Source organism: Balaenoptera borealis (assembly GCF_965194805.1).
Source record: "Balaenoptera borealis genome assembly, chromosome: X".
Lineage (NCBI taxonomy): Eukaryota > Metazoa > Chordata > Mammalia > Artiodactyla > Balaenopteridae > Balaenoptera > Balaenoptera borealis.
In genome coordinates, this window is record NC_138881.1 from 83,012,812 (window position 1) to 83,038,275 (window position 25,464).

Below are 25,464 nucleotides of genomic sequence, written 5' to 3' on the forward strand. Positions count from 1 at the left end.
CAATGCCCAGTGTACCATAGTTTATTGAATCTGTCTCCAGTTGATGAACATTTGTAATCTTTTGCTAGTAACAATACTGGAATACATAACCTTAGACGTAAATCATTGTGCACAAATGTGAATATATATGGATTATTCCAAAATATATATATATGGATAAATTCTGAAATAATTGGAGGGCCTGTTCTTTTCCAGGCACAGATTTAGGTGCTAGCATGTAACAGTGCACAAAACAGTCACAAATACCTTTTTTAAATGGAGCTGACATCAAAGTGGAAGGAGCAGACAATAAATAAAGAAGACATGTATTATGTCAGATGGTGATAACTGCTATGGAGAAAAATGAAGCAGGCAAAGGGGGAAAGGAGTGCCAAGAGGGAGGAGTTATGATTTTGAAGCACATCATCAGGAAAGATCTCTATGAGAAAGTGACATTGACCAAAGATCTGAAAGAAGTGGGGGAAGATCTGGGGATGATATAACCTCGAGTGCAAAGGCTCTGCTGTGGGAGTTGGTCTGGTATATTTGAAGAACAGCAAGGAAGCTAGTGTGGCTGGAGGAGAAGGAATGAGAGGAAAGTAGTAGGAGCTGAGGTCACAGTAGCTAAGGAGAGGACATGGAATATAAAGTAAGGCATTCTAACTTATGGTTACCAAAGGGGAAATGTGGGGCGGGGGATAAAGTAAGAGTTTGGGATTAACATATAGACACTACTATATATAAAATAGATAATCAACAAGACCTACTGTATAGCACAGGGAACTCTACTCAATATTCTGTAATAAATTATGTGGGAAAAGATTCTGAAAAAGAATGGATCTATGTATATGTTTAACTGAATCACTTTGCTGTACATCTGATACTAACACAACATTGTAAATCAACTATATTCCAATATAAAATAAAAAAATTAAATTTAATAAACAAGGCAAGGCATTCTAGGCTACTGTAAAGACTTTAGTTTTTACTCTGAATGAGACAGAAAACCATAGGGGGGGTTCTGAAAAGTGGAATAAAATGAATTGACAGGATATAGTGAAGAAGGGCAAAGATAGAATGGAGACGGCTAATTAGTTTACTGCAATAACCTAGGCTAGAAGTAACGGTGGCTTGAAGCCCTTGGGTAGGAAGTGGAGGTGATCAGAAGTGATCAAATGCTGGATTTGCCGAAGAGTGGGATGTGGCCTGTGAAAGAAAAGAGTCAGTGATGATTCCACCTTTTTTTTGCTTGAACAATTGGAATTAAGTTGCCATTTGTCGAGAAAAAGACTAAAGCAGGTTTGGGAGTCAGACAAGGAGTTTGGTTTGGGATGTGCTAAATTAGAGACAATTATTGGACAATCAAGTGGAAATATACAGCAGATTAGAAGTTTCTTTTTAGGATACATAGTCTCCCAGTTTCTGTCGTTTGAATAAGCCCTGGTGGGATCTAGAACACTGACGTTCTTCTAAACATGCTCAGGTATACTTGAAACCCAGACTGAAAAATCCTACATTGTCAAGTTGAGACTCTGGCTCCAACTCTCTCAGGGTGTTATTTTGCTTACTCTTGCTCAACAAGGTTAATTGCCTTCTGCATTAAACTGAATTGTGTGCAGGACTTGTACCAGTCTGAGATGGACCACATTAAGAAAGAAAAACCTGGATATGATGAATGCCCAAACTGTATTCTCAACAAGAAATGCCCTATTAGCCCAGTGGCACTGGGTTTTAGCATCGTAATTCCTACTGTGATGTTCTCTTAATACTCCTGTTTGTTTGACACACTTAGCTCTTGGGGTTTCTTGCTGGACTTATTGATTTGTGACAAGAAATTAGGAAATTTGACAGAACAGGAGGTCCTCTGAGTGTATGGGATGGCCAGAGAAACATCAGTCCCTACGTAGCAAAGCCAGAGCCAAGCTGCGGGTAAAGGGATTAACTAGAGCTTGAGTCAGGTGCTCACAGAGATTAAAGGTTAACAGGAAGAACTCCCACCACCTCATTTGTCAAGTACGAGGTTGAGGTAAAAACTATACTTGAGTTTTGGCATTTAAATGATCATTTCAAATGAGGAAAACTCTCCCTAAAACCTCTAAGCTAACTGTATTTGTCCTTCCTAAAATATCCATTACCTGCTTAGCTATTGAGGCCCAATTGAAGATATACAACATTAGCTATGCACGTTGTTAATCATAGTGTTCTGGTGACATTTAGCAGTGTTCAGGAATTGGTTTAATGAACAGGTGTACAAGTATATTAGTTATGCAGATGTTAATTTGCAGTAACATGTGCTGCCTGATATGGGGGGTTCTTGTCTAAAATACAACCAGTAAGATTTGCTCCTTAATTAGGAAATGATTACAAAGTATGTGTGTGTGATTCCCACCATTAGAAACATTAGTCTTGTGCAATGTGCTCTAAACTTTGGGAACACTCCTGGTAATGCCATTCCTATGGCTTCAGGTACTATGCAGGTGTCAGGATGAAATCTACCTTTCTGTGGCATGCTGTAGTTAGTGCACAGCTGTAGGCAATGCGGAGAGGGGAAGCTTCACAGCTGCAATATGCGGCTCTTGTAAGAGGAGACAGAGAAGCAATTTCCCAGTGCATATTGCATCAGCCTTTCCTCCCAAGGTTTGGTAAACAAATGTGTTATTCCTCACAAAATGGATTCACAGACAATCGAAAACAAAATTGTGCTTGCTTTCCAAACTGACTAATCTTGACCAGTATTTTTTTTTTTTTTTTGTCATTCTCTTCTCTATTGTTTCTGATTCCTGCTTACACTTGGTCCTTGGGATTGCTGAGGCTAACTAACAGTCTGTAAACTGTAAAAAAGGATGGACACATTTAAGTGTCAATCTAGCCATACTTTTATTTTTATGTTAAAAAAAAGGTACTTTGCACAGGCCGATATAGCAGACATCCATGCAGCAGCCTCCCAGAATGAACAAATGCTAATAACATTTAGTCTTATTTACTACAGATCTTTGCTTTGAAAGAAATAAAACATTAGAGATAAAGTTGAGGTTTTAAGGGTTCTACTTATTCTATCTAGTATCACTTTCCTCCTCCAAGACAAACACCATCATTAATCTGCTGAGTATCTATTCCATGTTTTTATAATTTTATAATTTTTCTGTATATATATATGTGTGTGTGTGTGTATATATACTCATGTGCAAATAATACAGAAGACTAGTCTGTTTTATTTTTAATTTAGATGAATGTTAATATACTGCATTCACCATTTTCCACCACTTTTATTTTTCCATTCAGCATTGTATTTGGGATCTGTTCTTGTTGAAATATTTAGTTGTAGCACTGTCACTGTAAATACTGGGTTGTATTCCATTATATTAATATACCACAGTTTATTTACCCATTTCATAACCCCTGGCATGTGGGTTGTTTCCAAATTTTGTACTGTTATAAACATGTCTACAATGAACATCCTTGTCTCCTTGATCGTTTGACCTGTAAGTGGAAGGATTGGGGTATACTCAGGGTAAGCAGACCTTAAATATATTTGGCATTAATAAATGCTTATTTTAAGGTTGTCCTGATTTTTATTGCTACTGTTGGCACAATCAAATCCTTATTTCCCCACCTTGTCATCCATACTTGGTATTGTGAGACTTTTTTTGTGATTTCCGATTTGATGAGTGTGAAATGGTGTTTCCTTGGTTGTTTTCATTTGCATTTCCCTGATTTACTGGTGAGGTTGAGCATCCTTTTATTACTTGCTATACGACCTTGGGCAAATGACTCAATTTTTCTCTTCCTTAGTTTCCTCCTTTATAAAATGACAATGGTAATACCTATCATATAAGGTGATATAAAAATTAAATTAGTTAGTTCCATGCACAGAGCAGATATTTAATAAAAGTTGATTTTGGTGGGGGTTGTGATGTTTGTGGTTGTAGTTACTGCTACTTCTAGTACTACTACCACTATTATTATTGTTTTAGTTATTACCATTAGTACACTTACCTCTTTTGTGTGTATGCAGATACATATACATGTATATATACGTGTGTGTATATATATGTATATATACGTATATAAGCCTTTGTGCATTTTTCAGTTGTGTTTGTTTAATATTTCCAGAAATGCAAAGATAAAGATGATTTGAAGAGAGTGGAAGATAACAATTAAATGAAAAAATCGTTGCAGCTATCATACAGAAATCATAGTAGATTTTCCCTGCCTGCCATTGTCATAGTTGCACTCATTTTAACAATTGTTAATTGAAGCTAAAATAACAGCTGTTTCAACTAATACATGAAAAGTTATTTCCATACAGTTAGAATCACTTCTGGAATTGTATGCATGTGAACAAAATATGTACATATGTCAGGAGATCACAATTATTTTATTTGTATGATATATCTAAAATGACAGTTGGGCATTACTTGTTGAATATACGTGCATATATGTATGCATGAAGCTATATAAATTTTCAGTGTGGCTTGGAACACTACTATTATTAGCTTTATTTACCCTGGCTTTGTATACAGTGCACTTAATAGGAAGTGTTATATTTTACTTTTCCATATATTCCTTCTTTTAAAAAATATTTATTTTCTTTATTTTATTTTCTTTATTTTTTTGGCTGCATTAGGTCTTAGTTGCAGCACATGGGATCTTCGTTGAGGCATGCAGGATTTTTTTTTTTCGTTCCGGCGTGCGGGCTTCTCTCTAGTTGTAGCGTGCAGGTTTTCTCTCTCTAGTTGTGGTGCACGGGCTCCAGGGTGTGTGGGCTCTGTAGTTTGAGGCACGCAGCCTCTCTGGTTGAGGCACTCGAGCTCAGTAGTTACGGCACATGGGCTTAGTTGCCCCGTGGCATGTGGGATCTTAGTTCCCCGACCAGGGATTGAACCTGTGTCCCCTTCATTGGAAGGTGGATTCTTTACCACTGGACCACCAGGGAAGTTCTCATATATTCCTTATTCTATGATGTAACACATCAGTTGATGCTGATTTGAAGATAACAATATTATCTAATATGGAACTATGGCTTCCAATAACAAAAAGAAGATTTGCTGAGTGCTATGCAGGTATTCGTTCAAGCTATATTATTATGGATAAGGAAATTATAATTGTTATATACCTTTTGGAGATACTTCCACAATTAGTAATTTTCCTATGACCACTTACTAAAGACATGTGAGTAGACATTTAAGTCTTGTGTACCATTGTATGCTCATGCTAGGCTAATGCATAGTAGGTGTTAAACAAGTATTTGCTGGATGAGTGAGTGAATGAATGAATAGTATTGATGCCGACTTTAGGAATCAATCTTTCTCACAGGAAGTTTGAGATAAATTAGTTATAAAAATTTTATTATGATTTATGGCAGTTATCACCATGTAAATCATTCAGTGTTACCCATTTATATTATCTTAATATTTGCTACAAATTACGAACATCTTGACACATGTTCTGTGTGTCCACTGGGATAGTGGAAATTAATAGGGGATTCCTGAACATTGCCTAAATTAGATTGGGGAAAGAATGTAACCATGTTTACTTTACTTATGCTGATGATCATCCCTCAGCTGTAAAGGAATAAATTTATAGTACAACTGCATGTAAAAATCCATGTATTACAGGAAATATAAGAATACTCAGTGGGCATTTTATCTTAGATAATTAGTATCTTGATGTTAACATATCTTTAATAATAATACAAATGTCTTTATTATTATACCATTATCTTCCTACAGACAGTATTTTATAATGTTTCATCATTATTCGGTCGATTAGCATTGCCAATTTAAGCACGCAAATTAATTTAATCCATCGGTTTTAAGCCCAGTGGCTATATGGGTTTTCATTTGTACAGGGAGAGATCACATACGACTGGAGGCCTCATTGTGAACCTGAGGGTCATAGGGCCATTGATGATAAAATCAATTTTTGAAGTTTTTGTATTGAGAATTAAAAAACATCTCTAGACTCATTCAAGTAATTTGAAATAATTATAGAATCACTATAATTTACTTTGTTTTAAAATAAATTTAAGTTTTTTGTTGTTGTTGTTATAAACACATTTAACGTGAGAGCTACCCCCTTAACAAATTTTTAAGTACACAATACAGTATTGTTAACTGTAAGGCTCAGTGTTGTACCACAGATCTGTAGAACTTATTTAACTTGTATAACACATTGAACAGTAATGCCCCATGTCCCTCTCCCTCCAGCTCCTGGCAGCCACCATTCTACACTGTTTCTATGAGTGTGACATTTTAGATGCCTCATATAAGTGTAAGCATTGCAGTATTTGCCCTTTTGTGAATTGCTTATTTCACTTAGCATAACGTCCTCCAGGTTCATCCATGTTGTTGCATATGGCAGGATTTCCTTCTTTATTTATTTATTTATTTATTTTTCTGTGTACTCTAGGATAGTGATTTTCTTTCTTTTTTTTTAAATTAATTTTTATTGGAGTATAGTTGCTTTACAATGTTGTGTTAGTTTCTACTGTACAGCAGAGTGAGTCAGCTATACATATATGTATATATGTCCCCGTATATACATATCCCCTCTTTTTTGGATTTCCTTCCCATTTAGGTCACCACAGAGCATTGAGTAGAGTTCCCTGAGCTATATAGTAGGTTCTCATGAGTTATCTATTTTATACATAGTATCAGTAGTGTATTTATGTCAGGGAGTTCCCTGGTGGTCCAGTGGTTAAGAATCCACCTCCCAATGCAGGGGATGAGGGTTCAATCCCTGGTAGGGGAACTAGGATCCCACATGCTGTGGGGCAACTGAGCCCGCATGCCACAACTACTGAGCCTATGTGCCACAACTAGAGAGCCCTCATGCCACAGCTACAGAGCCCACACTCTCTGGAGCCCGTGCCCCACAACTGGAGACCCCACGCATCACAACTACTGACCCTTCATGCTCTGGAGCCTGCGCACTGCAATGAAGAGCCCACATACTAAAACGAAAGATCCCGTGTGCCACAACTAAGACACAATGCAGCCAAAAAAAAAAATAGTGTATATATGTCAATCCCAATCTCCCAATTCATCCCACTCTCCTTCCCCCTTGGTATCCATACATTTGTTCTCTTCATTTGTTCTCTACATCTGTGTCTCTGTTTTTTCTTTTCAAATAAGATCATCTATACCATTTATCTAGATTGCACATATATGCGTTAATATACGATATTTGTTTTTCTCTTTCTGACTTACTTCATTCTGTATGACAGTCTCCAGGTCCATCCACATCTCTACAAATGACTCAATTTCGTTCCTTTTTATAGCTGAGTTATATTCCATTGTATATATGTACCACATCTTCTTTATCTATTCCTCTGTTGATGGACATTTAAGTTGCTTCCATGTCTTGGCTATTGTAAATAGTGCTGCAGTGAACATTGGGGTGCATGTATCCTTTTGAATTATGGTTTTCTCTGGGTATATGCCCAGCAGTGGGGTTGCTGGGTCATATGGTAGTTCTATTTTCAGGTTTTCAAGGAACCTCCATACTGTTCTCCACAGTGGCTGTATCAATTTACATTCCCACCAACAGTGCAAGATGGTTCTCTTTTCTCCACACCTTCTCCAGCATTTATTGTTTGTAGATTGTTTTTGATGACGGCCATTCTGACCAGTGTGAAGTGATACCTCGTAGTTTTGATTTGTATTTCTCTAATAATTAGTGATGTTGAGCATCTTTTCATGTGTTTGCTGGCCATCTGTATGTCTTCTTTGGAGAAATGTCTATTTAGGTCTTCCACAAATTTTTTGATTGGGCTGTTTGTTTTTTTGATATTGAGCTGCATGAGCTGCTTGTATATTTTGGAGATTAATCCTTTGTCCGTTACTTCTTTTGCAAATATTTTCTCCCATTCTGAGGGTTGTCTTTTTGTCTTGTTTATGGTTTCCTTTGCTGGGCAAAAGCTTTTAAGCTTCATTAGGTCCCATTTGTTTATTTTTGTTTTTATTTTCATTACTCTAGGAGGTGGTTCAAAAAAGATCTTGCTGCGATTTATGTCAAAGAGTGTTCTGCCTATGTTTTCCTCTAAGAGTTTGATGGTGTCTGGCCTTACATTTAGCTCTTTAATCCATTTTGAGTTTATTTTTGTGTATGGTGTTAGGGAGTGTTCTAATTTCATTCTTTTACATGTAGTTATCCAGTGTTCCCAACACCACTTATTGAAGAGGCTGTCTTTTCTCCATTGTATATTCTTGCCTCCTTTGTCATAGATGAGGTGACCATAGGTGCATGGGTTTATCTCTGGGCTTTCTATCCTGTTCCATTGGTCTATATTTCTGTTTTTGTGGCAGAACCATACAGTCTTGATTACTGTAGCTTTGTAAGTATAATCTGAAGTCTGGGAGCCTGATTCCTCCAGCTCCGTTTTTCTTTCTCAAGATTGCTTTGGCTATTCGGAGGATTTCCTTCTTTTTGAAAGCTAAATAATATTCCATTATATGTATATACCACACTTTCTTTATTCATTCATCCTTTGATGGACATTTAGATTGTTTCCATATCTTGGCTATTGTGAATAATGCTGCAGTAAACATAGGCGTGCAGATAACTCTTCAAGATTTGAATTTCAATTCTTTTGGATATTTACCCAGAAGTGGGATTGCTGGATTGTATGGTAGTTCTATTTTAATTATTTGAGGAATCTCCATACTGTTTTTCCTAGTGGCCCTAGTGGCTGTACCATTTTACATTCCTACCAATAGTGTACAAGGGTTCCAATTTCTCTATATCCTCACCAACACTTATCTTTTTTTTTTTTAAATAATAGCCATCTTAACAGGTGTGAGGTGATATCTCATTGTGGTTTTGATTTGCATTTCCTTTATGATTAGCAATGTTGAACATCTTTTCATAAGCTTGTTGGCCATTCCATATGTCTTCCTTGGAGAGATATCTATTTGAGTTTTAATCGAGTTATGGGATTATCCATTTTTTAAATTAAGTTATGGAATATTTAAGTTTTGTAAGTATTAGAAACATATATGAAATAAAAGCATCTTAGGACAAGTGGCATTTTCTAGTCATTATGAAAGCAGCAACTTTTTAATATAGGAAAGCTTCAATACTATATAGTTAAGTTTCATACATCATTGCCTCTCTTCAAATTCTATATTTATCTAAGCCTGTGGTTTTGATTGCTAAGGAATGCTTTTAAAGACAAGAAAGCCAAAGGTGATAATAGCCACTGGTCAATATCTACTGATCCTGGTGAAAACATTACTGTTTCTGAAAGCCTGTCTAGTTAAGGAGTTATTTTAAACTAGCTTTGCTCTAATGATTCTCAGAACAGCAGTGCCCACTCATGGAGTTCTTACCATTTCTTGAACCCAAGATAAAACCAAATTGTATAATACAAGGAAAATATACTAGGATTCAAAAAACAAAACTGTGAACTCAAGATATTTAAGAGATCTAATCTTAATTTTAAACAGTCTGTTCATGTGAAAAGGGGAGAGGTTGAAATATACTTTTTAAAAAAAGCAAAAATATGAAGTCGTACAAAATGAGCATTATGTATACCTGGGTTAGTCAGGAGTCTGTTAGTTTGCAGGATAATCTTAATATGTCTTTCATACTATAACGTTTTCATTGTATATGTACTTTGTTAATTAGTCTCCCATAGTGGGATTTAAGGCATATTGAAAGATTAGGACAGTTTTCTTGACTAATCTGTTTGACTAGGACACATTTCTGAATGATACTAGAAGCAATTTCAATACAATTCAGATAATTTTTTTATTGACAGAAGGACTGACTGTTGGACTGTTATTTCTTTCTATAGAGTTGTCTTAAGCTGGGAGTGGCTTGAAAATTAGGATAAATTAAAATGCTGATTATTTTATAGGAGAGACACTGTAGTCTTAGATCCTTTGGGGGAACACTTGTGATGGTTTTAAAAGAATATCTTAAAAGTCATTTTTCTTCCAGTTGACCAATAACTCTTTTATCTTGCATAAACATGGCAAACTACTTGGCACTCCCATAAGATCATGATTGTCAAGTGTAATTACCTAGCCTGATTGGGCTCTCCATCACTTTAGATTGGTCATACTTGTAGAGCTTAGCAGTAACTGTTAGGAATTTAGTTATTCAGGTAATTATTTTTTACTGTTATTTTTGTAGTAAGTTCATTTAATTTTCATATATTTTGCATCAGTAAAACAAAGGGGGGTGTCTTAATGGACCCACAATATTTTGATGCCTTCTAGAAAGTTTTCCAGATGCTCATATCTGTGAACACATAGCTTAGCAAAAAATCTACTGTGGTTGTGGGTTACTTTTCCTCTCAAGAAAATCAGTAACTCATTTGTGATCTCCTTAACAAAGATCAGATAAATACTGATTGCCTCAAAATGACGTTGTATTTTTTAAAAATAATAAAGAAACAACATGATGATGGCCATGTGATTTAGTGATGAAATTTAGCAGCAAGAGTTTGGGGCCAAGAGCATATCATTCTACTTGACTGAAAAATGTTGGCTTAACTTTTTTCATATTTTTTCCCATTACCTACAACCCTGTTTTTATATTAGAAGAGGTAAACTGCCAACACAGGAATATAGTGGTAGCTGTAGAATTTCTATGTAGGAGGGGTTTAGGGATTTGACATAAATCTTCATTTTCTTAGCAGACAGGATGTTGTTTTTCACTTTGGTTTGGGGGATGGCTTGTTTGGAGGGAGGGCTGGTGGAAGTGATGGGGGTCTAAAGCCCCTCCTTGACACTGTCACTTCTCACGGTTTCAGGACATTTTAACTGTTTGGAACTCAAGAGTTACCTTCTGAATATAGCATAGATAAATCTTTCGTTCAAAGAAAGCAAAGAGCACTAAAAAATGGTGAGGGAGACAAAGGGAACTTACTGAAAAGACCATGTCTTTGAGGTTTATTAATTATGGGTATGCAAATAGGTGCTAACTGTTGTCTAACTTGCAAATGTTTCATGTCTATTCTTCAAAGCAGTCTCAGCAGGAGTTTTTATATGGCAACCTGTTTAGCAGTTAAAGTTACCTTAGATATCTTTAAAGCAATTTCACTGAATTAAAGACCTGCCTAAATTTTAGCATATTTTAGGATAAATGCACATCTGCCTTTTTCCTCAATTAGTCCAAATTAGGGAGATTTTACTATATATTTAATTCCAGTACTGCTGTAGGAACCTGGTTAAGGAGTAATTAATGCTGCACATTAGGTAAGAAGCAGCAATTGATTTTTGGTTCTGTTTGGCTTATCTTTTCTGCTTAAGTGCTGATATTTAATTTGTAGGGAAACCTCTAAACAGGTCTATATTTTTATGTTTATCCTCTTCCTTGAACTAATGAAATAAACCCATTTATTGATTTGGGCATGAGCTTTATTAATGTAGTTAATATGCCTTACTAATGTGATTCCGTGTATTTGGATTAGTACTGTTATTATTTATGAATCAACATTTTTCTTTCAGTTCAAAAGAATGCAGAAGCTTTTGAAGAAAAGAAGACCCTGCCTACAAAGAAGAAAGTGAAAGAGTTGAGAATTTTGGATCCCAAAACAGCCCAGAATCTTTGTATGTGATTATTTTCTCAGTAGGGAGTGGTGGTGATGGTGGTGATGGTGGTGAGGGGTTGTTGGATGTATTTAAAACAAAGTTGTGACTTCTTTGAACAGGTATATTTAGCACCTACTAGGAACAAAATTCTGTGTAAACATGATTTAGGCTGCCTTTTTGTCATTCAGCCATAATAGAGACTACCATAATTTAGCCTCGGCTAGGCCAGGTGAAATTTATGAATAATAAAGCTTTGGAAAGTACTGATCATTCAGCATTGTTAGAGGCCACAGTGAGAGGAAAGGCAGAGTTGAAAAGAGTGTTATATTTTTTTTCCTTCTGCCTAGGCCTGGGAGTGATAGTTTTAGAGTATTCACTAGTCACATTGGGCAAATCCTTTTACTACTATTTGCTTTATATTTGAAGGAATTGTGATGTGAGCTAGTTGTTAACCACTGTACTTTAAAACTGGTTAGTGAACCTTAAAGCCTTTAACAAAGCAGTCAACCATTAAATACGCTTTTCCTAAAGTAGCTGGACAGTTAAACCCATCTTCATTTACACAGGTCCTAAGTTTTTTTTGACATAGTCTCCACTCTGTATTAAATTTAGCTTTTGTGTGTGTGTGTGTGTGTGTGTGTGTGTGTGTGTGTGTGTCACCACAGTATGCTGTGTTTATATTCTGAGGATACTAAAACACTATGTATGAGAAATCTCAGCACATCAAGCATTTCTAAGTATGCAGAGAAATACCTTGGGAGTTTATTTTGTGAAGGAGTGTGCTATAGAGAATCAGATTAAAATAAACAACTCGTCATTCTTATTCTTATGTCAGTAGGAATGTTGCTGTCAGAAAAGCAGTCTCCTAATAGCTGTTTTGCCTGTGTACATTGCTTACCCGACAGTCCTTTTTTTTTATAAAGTGGATGTTCAGTACTTTAAAAAAAAAAAAAAGTAATATGATCTTAATTGCTAGTTGATATCTGTCAACATTATTTATTTGGATTATGGAGGTCTCGTTTGGTGTTTATGTCTAGGTAATCATTTGCCTGGACAGGGGAGGATGCTTTTTCTTTAGGTACCAGTGAAGGCATATAGACCTCTCCATGAAAAAAAAAAAAACTTCTTAGGAATATATTTATGTTCTGGTGATAAGAACACATGTATGTTCTTTAAAAAGTATGTTCAATGGAGGTTAAAGTGGAATGTATTGTTGAACAACGCTTTCTGAGTCAGTGTAAGCTTTTCTAGGTATAATTTGTTGAATTATTCCCATATGACATAATACATATCCATTTAAGAAAAAGTTGACAAGGGAAATCGTTGATTCAACATAAAAGCAACTAATAGCATACCTCATGAACGTCATCAGGGATGCAGAGAACATCGAAGATTCAGACACTTTAATTTTTTCTTATGTGGGAGACCTGCAAAGTAGATTGATATGGCTTTCTTAGTATCGGGTTACTTTACTGTCATTCTCGAGAAGGGCTGTATTGGATGCATCTGACAATCTCCACGGTAAATTTTACGTTGAATTAAAAGGCCTACTTGAGATAAAATTTCGAACTTTTCATGGGTTATTTTGTATTAGCTTCATCTAAAATGCATAAGCATGTAGTCATCAGTGCTGTTAGTAGTTTTGTCTTGTATATAAATACGCATGAGCTGTAAACGTTAGACCCTGAGCTAATAGGCCATTTTGCCTAGATGAGTAGTATACTCCATCAAATGGAAGCTACTTTTGTTTGTTCATAATTCTGTAGAGTAATATTAGTGACAGGAATTTCATATTTTGAGTCTATGAAATGGGAATCAGGTATTTATTAGGACTTTAAGATTGTGATGCTGCTCTCTTTTCAATAAAATCAATTTTTATTTTAGCTATCTTCCTAGGATCATATCGTATGCCATATGAAGATATAAAAAACATCATTCTGGAGGTTAATGAAGACATGTTGAGTGAGGCCTTAATTCAGGTAACTTGCATATTTTGCTTTTAAATTTCATTTTCACAGGTATTTCTAGACTGCTGTCCTTTCAATGGAGTTGTGTGAAAATGTTCTTCTATGTTTGGATAGTAGAATTAGGAATATCTAGCTGTGTGGACAGTAAGAGGACTCAGACGATCTAGGTTCTAGGTATGTGTCTGCCATTTATTAGATATGTGTCCTTTTAAATTTAAGTGTGTGCACATGTAGACGCATCATCCTCTGTACATAAAATTGCATCTATTTCATCATCGCAATGACACTCTTAAGTAGATATTGTTATTACCATTGTATGGACGTAAAAGTGTATAGGCCAAGAGGTTAAAATAGCTTCCTCAGGATCAGTGGGTGAATGGTAAAGTTATCCCTTGTTAAGCACTTAACATGCTGGGGATTGTGTGCTTTATATATTTTATCTCATTGAATCCTGCAACAGTCCTATGAGATAAGTACTATTATCCTCATTTACACATCAGGAAACTGAGGCTTAGAGAGATTGCCCACTGTCACCTAGCTGGTAAGTGGCAGAGTAGTAGAGCTGAGACTCAGAACAAAGCCTATCAAGACTCTAAAGCCATTGCTCTTTTTATTCTATTATTCTGCCTCCTATGGGCAAACTATGTCAGTTTGCTAAAGCCCTATCTTCTCATCTGACATTACTAGGTCACTGTGAGGGTTACACCAAATAAACTGCTTGGTAGAATAAAGCACTCTATTAGATCTAATTCTTAGAATTCTTCATATGTTTGACCCTGTCTGGTTTAATTTTTGGAAGGAAGAACTGCAAGGTATTTCATGGATGGGCATAGTCATTGCAGGTTTTTTGTTGTTGTTTGTTTTTGAGCCACGTGGCTTGCTTTGATTTTAAGAAGATTGAGTAGTTTATGCTGTAACAATTTTGTTATACCTCCCCTTAGACTGTCTCTAAATCTCAGAGCACCAGTGTCTGCCATTTGAGCAGGCTGTGTCTATATAGAAGTTTCTCCATTGCATAGTGTAGGCTTGCATTACAGTTTACCCTGTAGGACTAAGGGTTAATGAGTTTATGTAGGCTCTTTATTATCATGACACAACTTTATTAACCTCAACGAAAGTTACACTGTGCTAAGAAATTCCCTTGTGGAAAAGTTTTTTGAAAAATGTGTTTTCTTTGTCCAGCTAGCCAAGTCCAGAGTTCTCTGAGTTGAAATGGAGAGCTGATCACATTTGTCCTGCCCGCCTTATTCCCGTGATTCTTTGCACAATAGTCAGAATGAGCAAGTTAAAAAGCCTAAATGTGACTTAGTTCTCCCTCTTTTTATCCAGTTGGACAGTTTCATTTTAAAGTACAAAAAGGCAAACAAACATCTGACTCCTATTCAGTAGTTGAAGCTTTCTAGTCTTTTCTGTATGATCAGATTTTAGTAAAAGAGAACCATATTTTGAAGAATTAATCAATGTAGGCATTTATTTTGCCCATTAAAACTGTAGCTTTTCCTTCACATGCCTTAGTAAATAAAAAAGAATGTAAATATGCAGAATGCTACTGTGATATTTATTTACCTGTAAGATTAAAAACATTTATTATTTTTTAAGTCATGTTTTCAGCTCTTTAGGGAATGTAAGAAACAGAAGGGGTCTCACTTATGAGTGGCCCTCTAATATGCAACAAGCTTTAAAAATGTATATATAGAAATGTATTACGTGGGTTTTTTTTTTTTTTTTTCTGTTTCACTTGATTTTGTAGCATAAACGATACATATTTGTTTCTCTCTGTAAATTGCCTGGTCCAGTTGGGAGGAAGGAATTGCTTTCAATTTGGAGAAGGCAGTAAATTATGTCTAAATTATTGAATTCAGCTGGTTTAATCTTATCCACTATGCAGTCAAAAGGACTGCTTGTGAAATCACATTATCATGCTAAATCTCGGAAGGTGAGTGAAGGAGAACCACGAAGTGTAGATCCTGCCAGGCTCCTTCTGCGAGTGTTATACCCATTGCTTCCGTGCATTTCCTGTTTGCTGGGGATGGGTTAACCTTTTTCTGTCTCATCTCTTCCTCTTTTCTAGACATCCAGTCCCTTTTTTAAGCCTGTATCTTTCTCTTTTTCACATCTCTGTGTGTTTTATCACTTGCATCCTTTGCCCCAACAATTTTGTGCTTTCCTTTCGTTTAAAGCAGGCCACTGAAGACTTTTTTCCAAGCTGGCTTGCCTTCCTCCTCGATGCCAGATACTCTAAAATTTCTTCTCATTCCTTACCCTGCTCAATCAAAACTCATTTTCTTACTTCTGCTTGTAGGAGAAAACAATTTAACATGTAATTTAATAGTATGCATGATTGGAATTGTGCTGCTTGGGTACGAGGCACAAATTGTGAATAACTCATCTGAGTTATGAAAGTTAATATTGCGTTTATGCAGACAAATCCAATGTCTGAGTATCTTCTAGTAAGGAGGAAGGTCCTGGGTAGAAACAGTCATTTGATTTTCAAGTACCCAAAGGAGACTGCTTCCCTCAGGCCAGAGAAAAGACTAGATCACCACTGCCTTTCTCCCTCCCATCCTAGAAAGGGTTTGCTTCAGTGATGCAAAAGTAACATCAATTTGCCATTCAAAGGAGCTGTTTACCATTTATGACTAATTACCATGTAGCACATTGATAATGCATAGCATTAAATATGTATCATCAGATTAACTTTGTTGTAAGTTCTATTTGATTACAGTGCTAAACTCCATCCATGCATAATCATAGTTTGTTGCTCATGTGGCATGGTTGTCTCCTCATAACAACAAAAACAACAAAAAACAATTAAGGACACATTGCTTCCCAGAGACTTGAATTAACACCAGTATTCTCTCTCCTAGTTTGGGTCAATAGGCTCTTTCCTGCCAGACAACTAATAGATTTTAGTTATTTGGCAGGATAAATCCTTTACTAAAAAAGCAAAACAAAACAAAAACATACCGCCAGATGTTAATTTAATCAGCAAAAGAGAGCCCCAAATTTAAGGTTATTAATAAAAATATTAATGTCTCCTTTATTTCAAAATATCTAAATTGAAGCTAGAAACCAAGTTCACTATATGGAAGAAGTTGAAAAGTCCTAAAATACTTACAAGAACGCATAGAAACACTTAAAAAGTACACCATATCCTGAGATTGTTGAGGAGCTTCTAATATATGCAATTATGAGTTAGTTCCAAATAATGTGTACTAAATTTAGGTGATTCTTGGAGTTATTATTTCAGCTTTGAAAATCTGCTTTAGTGTAATTTAATTTGATCTATTGAGAGAAAACTCTAAGACCAGTGTTTTTAGGACATCAGTGGTAAAAATGAAATATTTGTAGGCACATTTACATATAGAACATTGACCAAAAAAAAAAGAAATTAGCAGTTTTAAAAAAGTGATTCAAGCGTTGAAGGAAAAATAACAGTATATTCTATTTTAGAACATCAGTGCATGCAAATGATTCTTAAATGCTGAGGAAATTCACGTTGGTAGGGAGATTATGGTCATATTCACAAAGCCTAAGCAGAAAAAAGATGATTAACATAGAAGGCAGTATAAAATTGCTGCAGAATAATTACAAAGATATGTATAAAGCAGGGGTTTTTAACCAGGGGTCCAAAGGCCCCTGGGAGACCCATGGAGAGAATTCAGGGGCTCCTGAACTTAGATGTGAAAAATACTGCCTCTTTATTTTCTTTACCTGCTAACTAATATTTAGTATTTCATCTGATTAACAATATAGGCAACAGACCAAAGTGGTATTAACAGTACCTCTAACTTTGTCACTAATAGAAATAATAAATGTTTTCCTATCACATTAAATTTGTGGCAGATATCTTGAAATATTATTTACAGTCATAACTACTTCAAAATTACACTAGTTATTAAAGCTGCCACTAGATCTTATTTTTTAATGCTTTAATCAAGAAGCACATCTATTATTATATCACAATTTATTTTCTTAAATATCTTGATAACTATTTCAATATAATTGGTTTCTTTTGTATTTTTATGTATTTTACTTTATTTTGAGAAGGGATCCGTAAGCTGGTGTTAAAGAGTTCATGGCAAAAACGAAGAGGATAGAAACTAGTACAGAAAAGTTTGCCAATCGAGATGGCAGACTAAAAAGTACCACATTAGAAGGATGAGAGGATCAACTACATTCTGACCACATTGCCCCTCCCCAGACTGGCACAGCACTGCACCGAGAGGGCCCCCTGGGCCTATAGTTTCTCCACTGGAAAAAGAGAACCCTAGGTGGACGTCTAGCTCCCCCAGCACTGTGGGACGCTTCCCAGAAGGACCATTTGGGCCACACTTCATAGAGATAACTGGGGGAATCTGTGGGGCTCAACCACTGGAGATCAGATAGAGGTGGAGAAGTTGAGGTGGGGCTTACAGCAACAGCACTTAGATCTTGGCAGACTGCATTTCTGCTTGTAGCAGTGCCCAAGCAGAGATCCCAGCCAGTGGCTCTGCGCATCTTCGGAGCCAAACTGGTGGCCCCATCTGGCTAGAGAGTTCGGTGGACAGTTCTGCCTGATTTGGGTGCCTGGTCAATGGGCTGTGCCAGCCATGGAGCTTGTTCTGCTGTCCTGCCTGGGCTGGAAAGCAGATTTGCAGCCCTGTGTAACTGCTGAGCATAGCCTCTAGTCTTACCTGTCCAAGTAGCCTAGCCTGAGAACCCAGGCCACTGTGGAGCCCATGCTATAGCCCTGCTTGGTCGGAGAGCCAAGCAAGCAGCCTTGCCCAACTGTTAAGCATACTCTTGGCTCCACATAACCAGGGAGCTTGAACAGTGACCCTGGATAGTCTCAGAGCCCAATCTGCAGTAACACTGAGCCACGGAGTCCAGACTATAACCCCACCCAACAGCAGAGTACAATCTATGACCCTGCCCGATTGCTGAACATCTAGCCTTGTCCAGGCCTGCAGCCTCCTCCAAGCAGGGAACCCAGCCAGTTACCCTGCCCAATTGTGGAGCATAGCCTGTTGCTTCACCTGATAAGGGACCCTAGCCAGTGACCGTGCCTGACCACAGAGCACAGTCCCTAGCCCCACCCAACTGCAGGATACAGTTGGAAGTCCCTCACCACCAGAGAGCCCGGTCAGGGCATATCCAGTAGCCTACCAGGTCGTGAGGCCCAGCCTGCAGCCCTGTGCAACATTAGGGCACAGCCTGAAGCCCTACTTGATGACAGAGCACAGCCTGCAGCTCCAACTGAACATAGTCCAGCCAGCAGTGCCATTCACTCAAGGAGCACAGCCTGAGACCTCAGCTGACCAGGAGCAATTGCAAAGCCCATTCATAGCCCTGCCCACTTGCCAACCAGTAGCACCACCCTACCCGGGAACACAGCCTGTCACCTCGCCTGACCAGAGGTGATTACAGAACCCAGTTAGTGGCCCCACCTGACCACAGAGCACAGTCAGTAGCCCCACTCAATCTGGGCATCCACGCAGTAGCCCTGCTTGAACGTGGAGCTCAGCCAGCAGTTACACCCAACAGTGGAGCTCAACCAGTGGCACCCCCTCTGACCTCAGATACTGGGCAATAGCGTCATCCAACTAGGGACTCCAATAGCAAGCCCCACTTGCCAAAAAATGCTATCAGCTGACTCATCTAGTACCCCAGGTTGGGCTGATGAGTGAAGGTCTTACCCTGTGATAGCAAACATAAATTCTGGGAAAGAAGACCACTTATTCAAATGTGCAGATACTAATGCAAGGAGTCAAGAATCACAAAGAATCAGGTAAAAATGACACCACCAAAGGAAACTAATAGGACTCCAATAACTGACCCTAAAGAAATGGAGATCTATGAATTTTCTGAAAAATAATTAAGAATAATCCTCTTAAAGAAGTTCAGTGAACTATAGCAGTACACAGAAAGACAACTAAACAAAATTGGGAAAGCAATGCATAAACAAAATGAGAAGTTGAACAAAGGAAAAGTGACCATCAAAAAAACACACAAACAAACAGAAATCCTAGAGCTGAGTAATACAATGACTGAACTGAAAAATTCAATAGAGAGATTCAATATCACACTTGATCAAGCAGAAGAGAGACAAGTGACCTGAAAGGTAGGACATTTGAAATTATCCAGTCATAGGAGTAAAAAGGAAAAAGAATGAAAAAGAGTGAAGAAAGCCTACAGGACTATCAGTGAATTTCTCAAAAGAAATATTACAGGCCAGGGAAATGTGGAATGATATATTCAAAATATTGAAAGAAAAAAAAAAAAAAACGAAAAACACCTGTCAACCAAGACCAGTCTACCCAGAAAAGCTGTCCTTTAGAAATGAAGATAAATATTTTCTCAAACAAACAAAGCTGAAGGAGTTCATCATCACTAGAAATACTAAAGGGTGTTTTTCATGCTAACATGAAAAGATGCTAATTTAAACTGTAAAAACATATGAATGTGTAAAACTCACTGGTGATGGTAAATATGTAGCCAAAGTCAGATTCTCTAATATTATAATGGTGTTGCATAATTCACTTACAACTCTAGTTTAAAAGTTAAAAAAACAAATGTATTAAAAATAATCATAACTTCAATAATCTGTCATTAGGTACACATTATAAAAAGTGTAAATTGTAACCTAAAATAATGTAAACTGTGAGGGGGGCAAGAAGTAAAATTATAAAGTTTAGTATGCTATTGAAATTAAGTTGTTATCAGTTTAAATTAGGATGTTATAAATATATTTTATGTAAGCATCATGGTAACCACAAAGGAAAAGCCTATAGTAGATACACAAAAGATTTTGATAAAGAAGTCAAAGCATACTGCCACAAAAAGTACTCAAATCTCAAAGGATGAGAACATTAGAAGAAGCAAGGAACAAAACATTCAGAAAACAATTAACAAAAGGCAAAAGCAAGTTCCTACCTATCAACAATTACTTTAAAGATAAAAGTATTAAAATCTCCAATCAGAAGACATAGAATAGCCTGAATGTAAAAAACAAGATTAAAAGATACTCTGTCTATAAGAGACTCACTTTAGCTTTAAGTACACACATAGCTTGAGATTGAAGGGATGGAGAAAGATACTTCAAGCAAATAGTAACCAAAAGAAAGCAAGGGTTGTGATACTTACAACAGACAAAATAGACATTAAGCAAAAAAATGGTCAAAACAGACAAAGACAGTCATTATGTAATGACAGAGTGGTCAGTTCATCAAGAAGATGTAACAATTGTAAATATTTATGCATCCAACATTGGAACATCTAAATATATAAAGTAAATACTAATAGAACTAAAACAAGGGCTAAAAGGAGAAATAAACAACAATAAAGTAATAGATGGGGACTTCAGTACCCCACTTTAAACAATGGATACACCATCCATACAGAGAATCAATAAGTAAACAGTGGATTTGAACAACACTACGACTTAATGAACCTAACAGACATATACAGAACATTTCATCCGACAGAGGCAGACTACATATTCTTTTCAAGTACACGTGAAATATTCTCCAAGATAGATCATACGATAGTTAATAGATAGCAAATTTAAGAAGATTGAAATTGTATCACATATCTTTTCTGACCACAGTGACATAGAACTAGAAATCAATAACAGGAGGAAAGGTGGAAAATGCATAGAAACATGAAAATTAAACATAACACTCCTGAACAACTAATGGATCAAAGAAGGAAAAAAGAAGAAATAAAGAAATACCTTGAGACAAATCAAAATGGAAACACAACATACCAGAATTTATTGGATGGGGATAAATAAGCAATTCTAACTGGCAAGTTTATAGGGATAAACACATCAAGAAGAAAGAAAGATCTCAAACAACCTAACTTTACTCCTCAAGGAAATAGAAAAATAAGCAAAAACTAATCCCAAAGTTAGTAGAAGGTAGGAAATAATAAAGGCTAGAGCAGAAATAAATGAGAGTAAAAGACCATAGAAAAGATCAATGAAACTAAGAGGTAATTTTTTGAAAAGGTAAATTTGACAAACCATTAGCTAGACTAAGAAAAAAAGAGAGAAGACTCAGATAAATACAATCATAATGAAATAGGAGACATTGCAACCCATATCAAAGAAATACAATGGATCATAAGAGACTACTATAAACAGATACCAACTAATTGAAGAAATGAATAAATTCCTAGTGACATACAACTTACCAAGAATGAATCCTGAAGAAACAGAAAATATGAACACATCAGTAATGACTAAGGATATTGAAACAGTATTTAAAAACCTCTCAAGGAGAAGTCTGGGATCAGACTGTTTCACTGGTGAATTCTACCAAACCTTTAAAAAAGAATTAACATCGATCCTTTTGAAACACTTCCAAAAAATTGAAGAGGAAGGAACACTCAAAAGCTCATTTTTTGAGGCCAGCGTTACCCTGATACTAAAGCCAGATAAAGACACTACAATAAAAATTGGGCAAAGGACTTGAGTAGACATTTTCCAAAGAAGATATTCCAATTGCCAACCTGTACATGAAAAGGTGCTCAGTATCACTAATCATCAGGGAAATGCAAATCAAAACTACAATGAGATATCACCTCACACCTGTTAGAATGGCTGTTATCAAAAAGACAGATAATGCTGGTGAGGATATGAAAAAAAGGGAACTCTTGTGCACTGTTGGAGGGAATGTAAGTTGGTACAGCCACTATGGAAAAAGGTACAGAGATTCCTTAAAAAATTAAAATAGAACTACTATATGATCCAGAAATCTCACTTCTGTGTATATATTTGAAGGAAATAAAATCACCATATCAAAGAGAGATCCAAATGTCCATGTTCATTGCAGCATTTTTTTTTTTTTTTTTTTTACAATAGCTAAGGCATGCAAACAACCTCAGTGTCCATTGACGGATGTGTGGATAAAGTTGTGATGTATGTATATATGTATACACACACACACACACACACACACACACACACACACACAGGAATATTATTCAGATTTTAAAAAGGAAATCCTGCGACATGTGACAACATGGATGGACTTTGAGGACATTATGCTAAGTGAAATATGTCAGGCAAAGACAAATACTGTGGGGTATCACTTATATGTGGAATTAAGACAAACCAGACTCATAGGAACAGAGTAGATTGTTGTTTGTTTGCCAGGGGTGGAGGGAAGGTGAGAATGGATGAAACTGGCTCAAGGGTACAAAATCCCAGCTATAAAATGAATAAGTTCTGGGGATGTAATGTACACCATGGTGACTACAGTTAATAGTACTGTACTGTATATTTGAAAGTTGCTAAGAGAGTAAGTCTTAAAAGTCCTTGCCAGAATAAAGAAAAATTATGACTATGTGTTGTGATGGGTGTTTTTTTTTTTTAACATCTTTATTGGAGTATAATTGCTTTACAACGGTGTGTTAGTTTCTGCTTTATAACAAAGTGAATCATCTATACATATACATATATCCCGATATCTCTTCCCTCTTGTGTCTCCCACCCTCCCTATCCCACCCCTCTAGGTGGTCACAGAGCACCGAGCTGATCTCCCTGTGCTATGCAGCTGCTTCCCACTAGCTATCGATTTTACATTTGATAGTGTATATATGTGCATGCCACTCTCTCACTTCATCCCAGCTTACCCTTCCCCCTCCCCGTGTCCTCAAGTCCATTCTCTAGTAGGTCTGCGTCTTTATTCCCGTCCTGCCCCGAGGTTCTTCATAACCATTTATTTTTATTTAGATTGCATATATATGTGTTAGCATACGGTATTTCTTTTTCTCTTTCTGACTGACTTCACTCTGTATGACAGACTCTAGGTCCATCCACCTCACTACAAATAACCCAATTTCATTTCTTTTTATGGCTGAGTAATATTCCATTGTATATGTGATGGGTGTTTAAAGGAACCTTATTCTGATAATCATTTTGCAGTATATGCATATATCAAATAATCACATTTTACATCTTAAACTTTCACAGTGTTATATATCTTAATAAAACTGGAAAAAACATTTTAAAAAGAAGTTTCCCAGTTACATGACTTAGAAGTTTCCCTTAAAAATATTGCAAGACAGTAAAATGATCAGTGGTTACCAGGCATTAGTGGAGAGGGAGGGATGAATACGGAGAGCACAGAGGATTTTTTTTTTTTAATTTTTATTTATTTATTTATTTATTTATTTATTTATTTATTTATTTATGGCTGTGTTGGGTCTTCGTTTCTGTGTGAGGGCTTTCTCTAGTTGCGGCAAGTGGGGGCCACCCTTCATCGCGGTGCGTGGGCCTCCCACCATCGCGGCCTCTCCTGTTGCGGAGCACAGGCTCCAGACGGGCAGGCTCAGTAATTGTGGCTCACGGACCTAGTTGCTCCGTGGCATGTGGGATCTTCCCAGACCAGGGCTCGAACCCGTGTCCCCTGCATTGGCAGGCAGATTCTCAACCACTGCGCCTTTTAGAGCAGTGAAACTAACTATTCTGTGTGGTAATATAATTGTGGATACATGTCATACATTTGTTAAAATCCCATAGAATGTACAAAAGGAAGAGTGAACCCTAATGTAAACTGTGGACTTTAGGCAATATTGATGTGTCAGTGTAGGTTCAACAGTTGTTACAAATGTAGCATTTTAGTGGGGAGGGTGTTGATAGTTGGTGAGGCTATACATGTATAAGGGCAGGAAATACATGGGAATTCTCTGTATTTTGCTGCTCAGTTTTGCTGTAAAACTAAAACTGCTCTAAAAAATAAAATCTAATAAAAATAGAAAGAAACTAGCACAGAGGCTCACAGAAGGGGAGCTGTAGGTTTGGGTGGCCTGTGGTTACAGTGTTTTTTTGGGAGAAGTGTAACTTAAACTGGACTTTGCAACATTATTAGGGCTCAGTTAGAGAAGGCTAGGAAAAGGGAATAGTGGGCAAAGGCTTGAGCATCTAAAGGAAAATATTTATATTCTGGTATGCCTCAGAAGTCATGTAGGGTGGCAATGAGAAAGAGCATGTAAAAGATTTGTTGGGGTCATACTCTTGAGGCATAGAGATCACAAATTAGTGACCTACAATATGTTTTCTTTGGCCTTTGTAGTGCTTAAATGGTAGAATTTGAGTGTTACATACTGTCCCATTTGCCACAGGCCCTACCACCCCCCACTACGTTTTACCCACTCTGATTTATTCCTAGTCCCTATAAGCATCAGGCTTTTTGACCCCTGGTAGAAAACTTGAATGCCAAGCTATTGGATTTGGACATGTTTACATGTGTGTTTAGGAAGATTTCTGTAGCTGCAGTATGCCAAATGGCTTTGTGAAAAGAGATTAGAGATGGGGAGATAATTGTAATTTCAAGTATAAGGTATAGGGGAATTCCCTGGCAGTCCAGTGGTTAGGACTCCATGCTTTCACTACTGAGGGCCTGGGTGCAATCCCTGGTCAGGGAACTAAGATCCCGCAAAGCCACGTGGCATGGCTGAAAAAAAACAAAAACAAAAACAGAAAAACAAGTATAAGGTACAATGAAGCCCTGCAATACATTGTGGGTAGAGAAAAAAGAGGAAAGGTGGATAAATAAGAAGTTACAAAGAAAAGATTCATCGAAAAATCTTGGTGATAGATAGAATGGTTGTACTACTAATAAAAAGAGGCAAATCATGTGGGAGAGAAAATACTTCCAGGGTAGAGGAGAAAATTTTACAGATACATTGCATTAGAATATGTGTTGGAAGTCAGAATAGAGATGATGACTGAAATTAAGGATTTGGGGAGTCATTTGCAAAGAAATGATTGTTCTAGTTTAAAGACCAGAGAAATTCTTGAGGTTGATAGTGAAAAAAGTGACCATTGGAACGTTAAGGTCCACATTTCTGGACACCACACAGGTTGAGGGGATGGATGTTGTTAGAGAAATCAGAACAAAGGGAGCCAGCATATCAGAGGGAGTGCCAGGTTCTTTGGTGCATCACACAAGCTAGCACAGGAGAGAGTTTTGAGGAGTGATGAATAA

General features: G+C 36.9%; 1 protein-coding gene across 7 annotated transcripts in view; it reads left to right on the plus strand.

Annotated features, from left to right (window-relative positions):
- The window catches only part of DIAPH2 (diaphanous related formin 2), an 860,940-nt gene that overhangs the window by 373,625 nt on the left and 461,851 nt on the right, over positions 1-25,464 (plus strand). For all 7 annotated transcript variants that reach the window (XM_082377063.1, XM_082377064.1, XM_082377062.1 and 4 more), the window contains 2 exons: positions 11,439-11,540; positions 13,407-13,501. In XM_082377063.1, the coding sequence (XP_082233189.1) occupies positions 11,439-11,540; positions 13,407-13,501 (197 nt within the window). The remainder of the gene's footprint in view (positions 1-11,438; positions 11,541-13,406; positions 13,502-25,464) is intronic.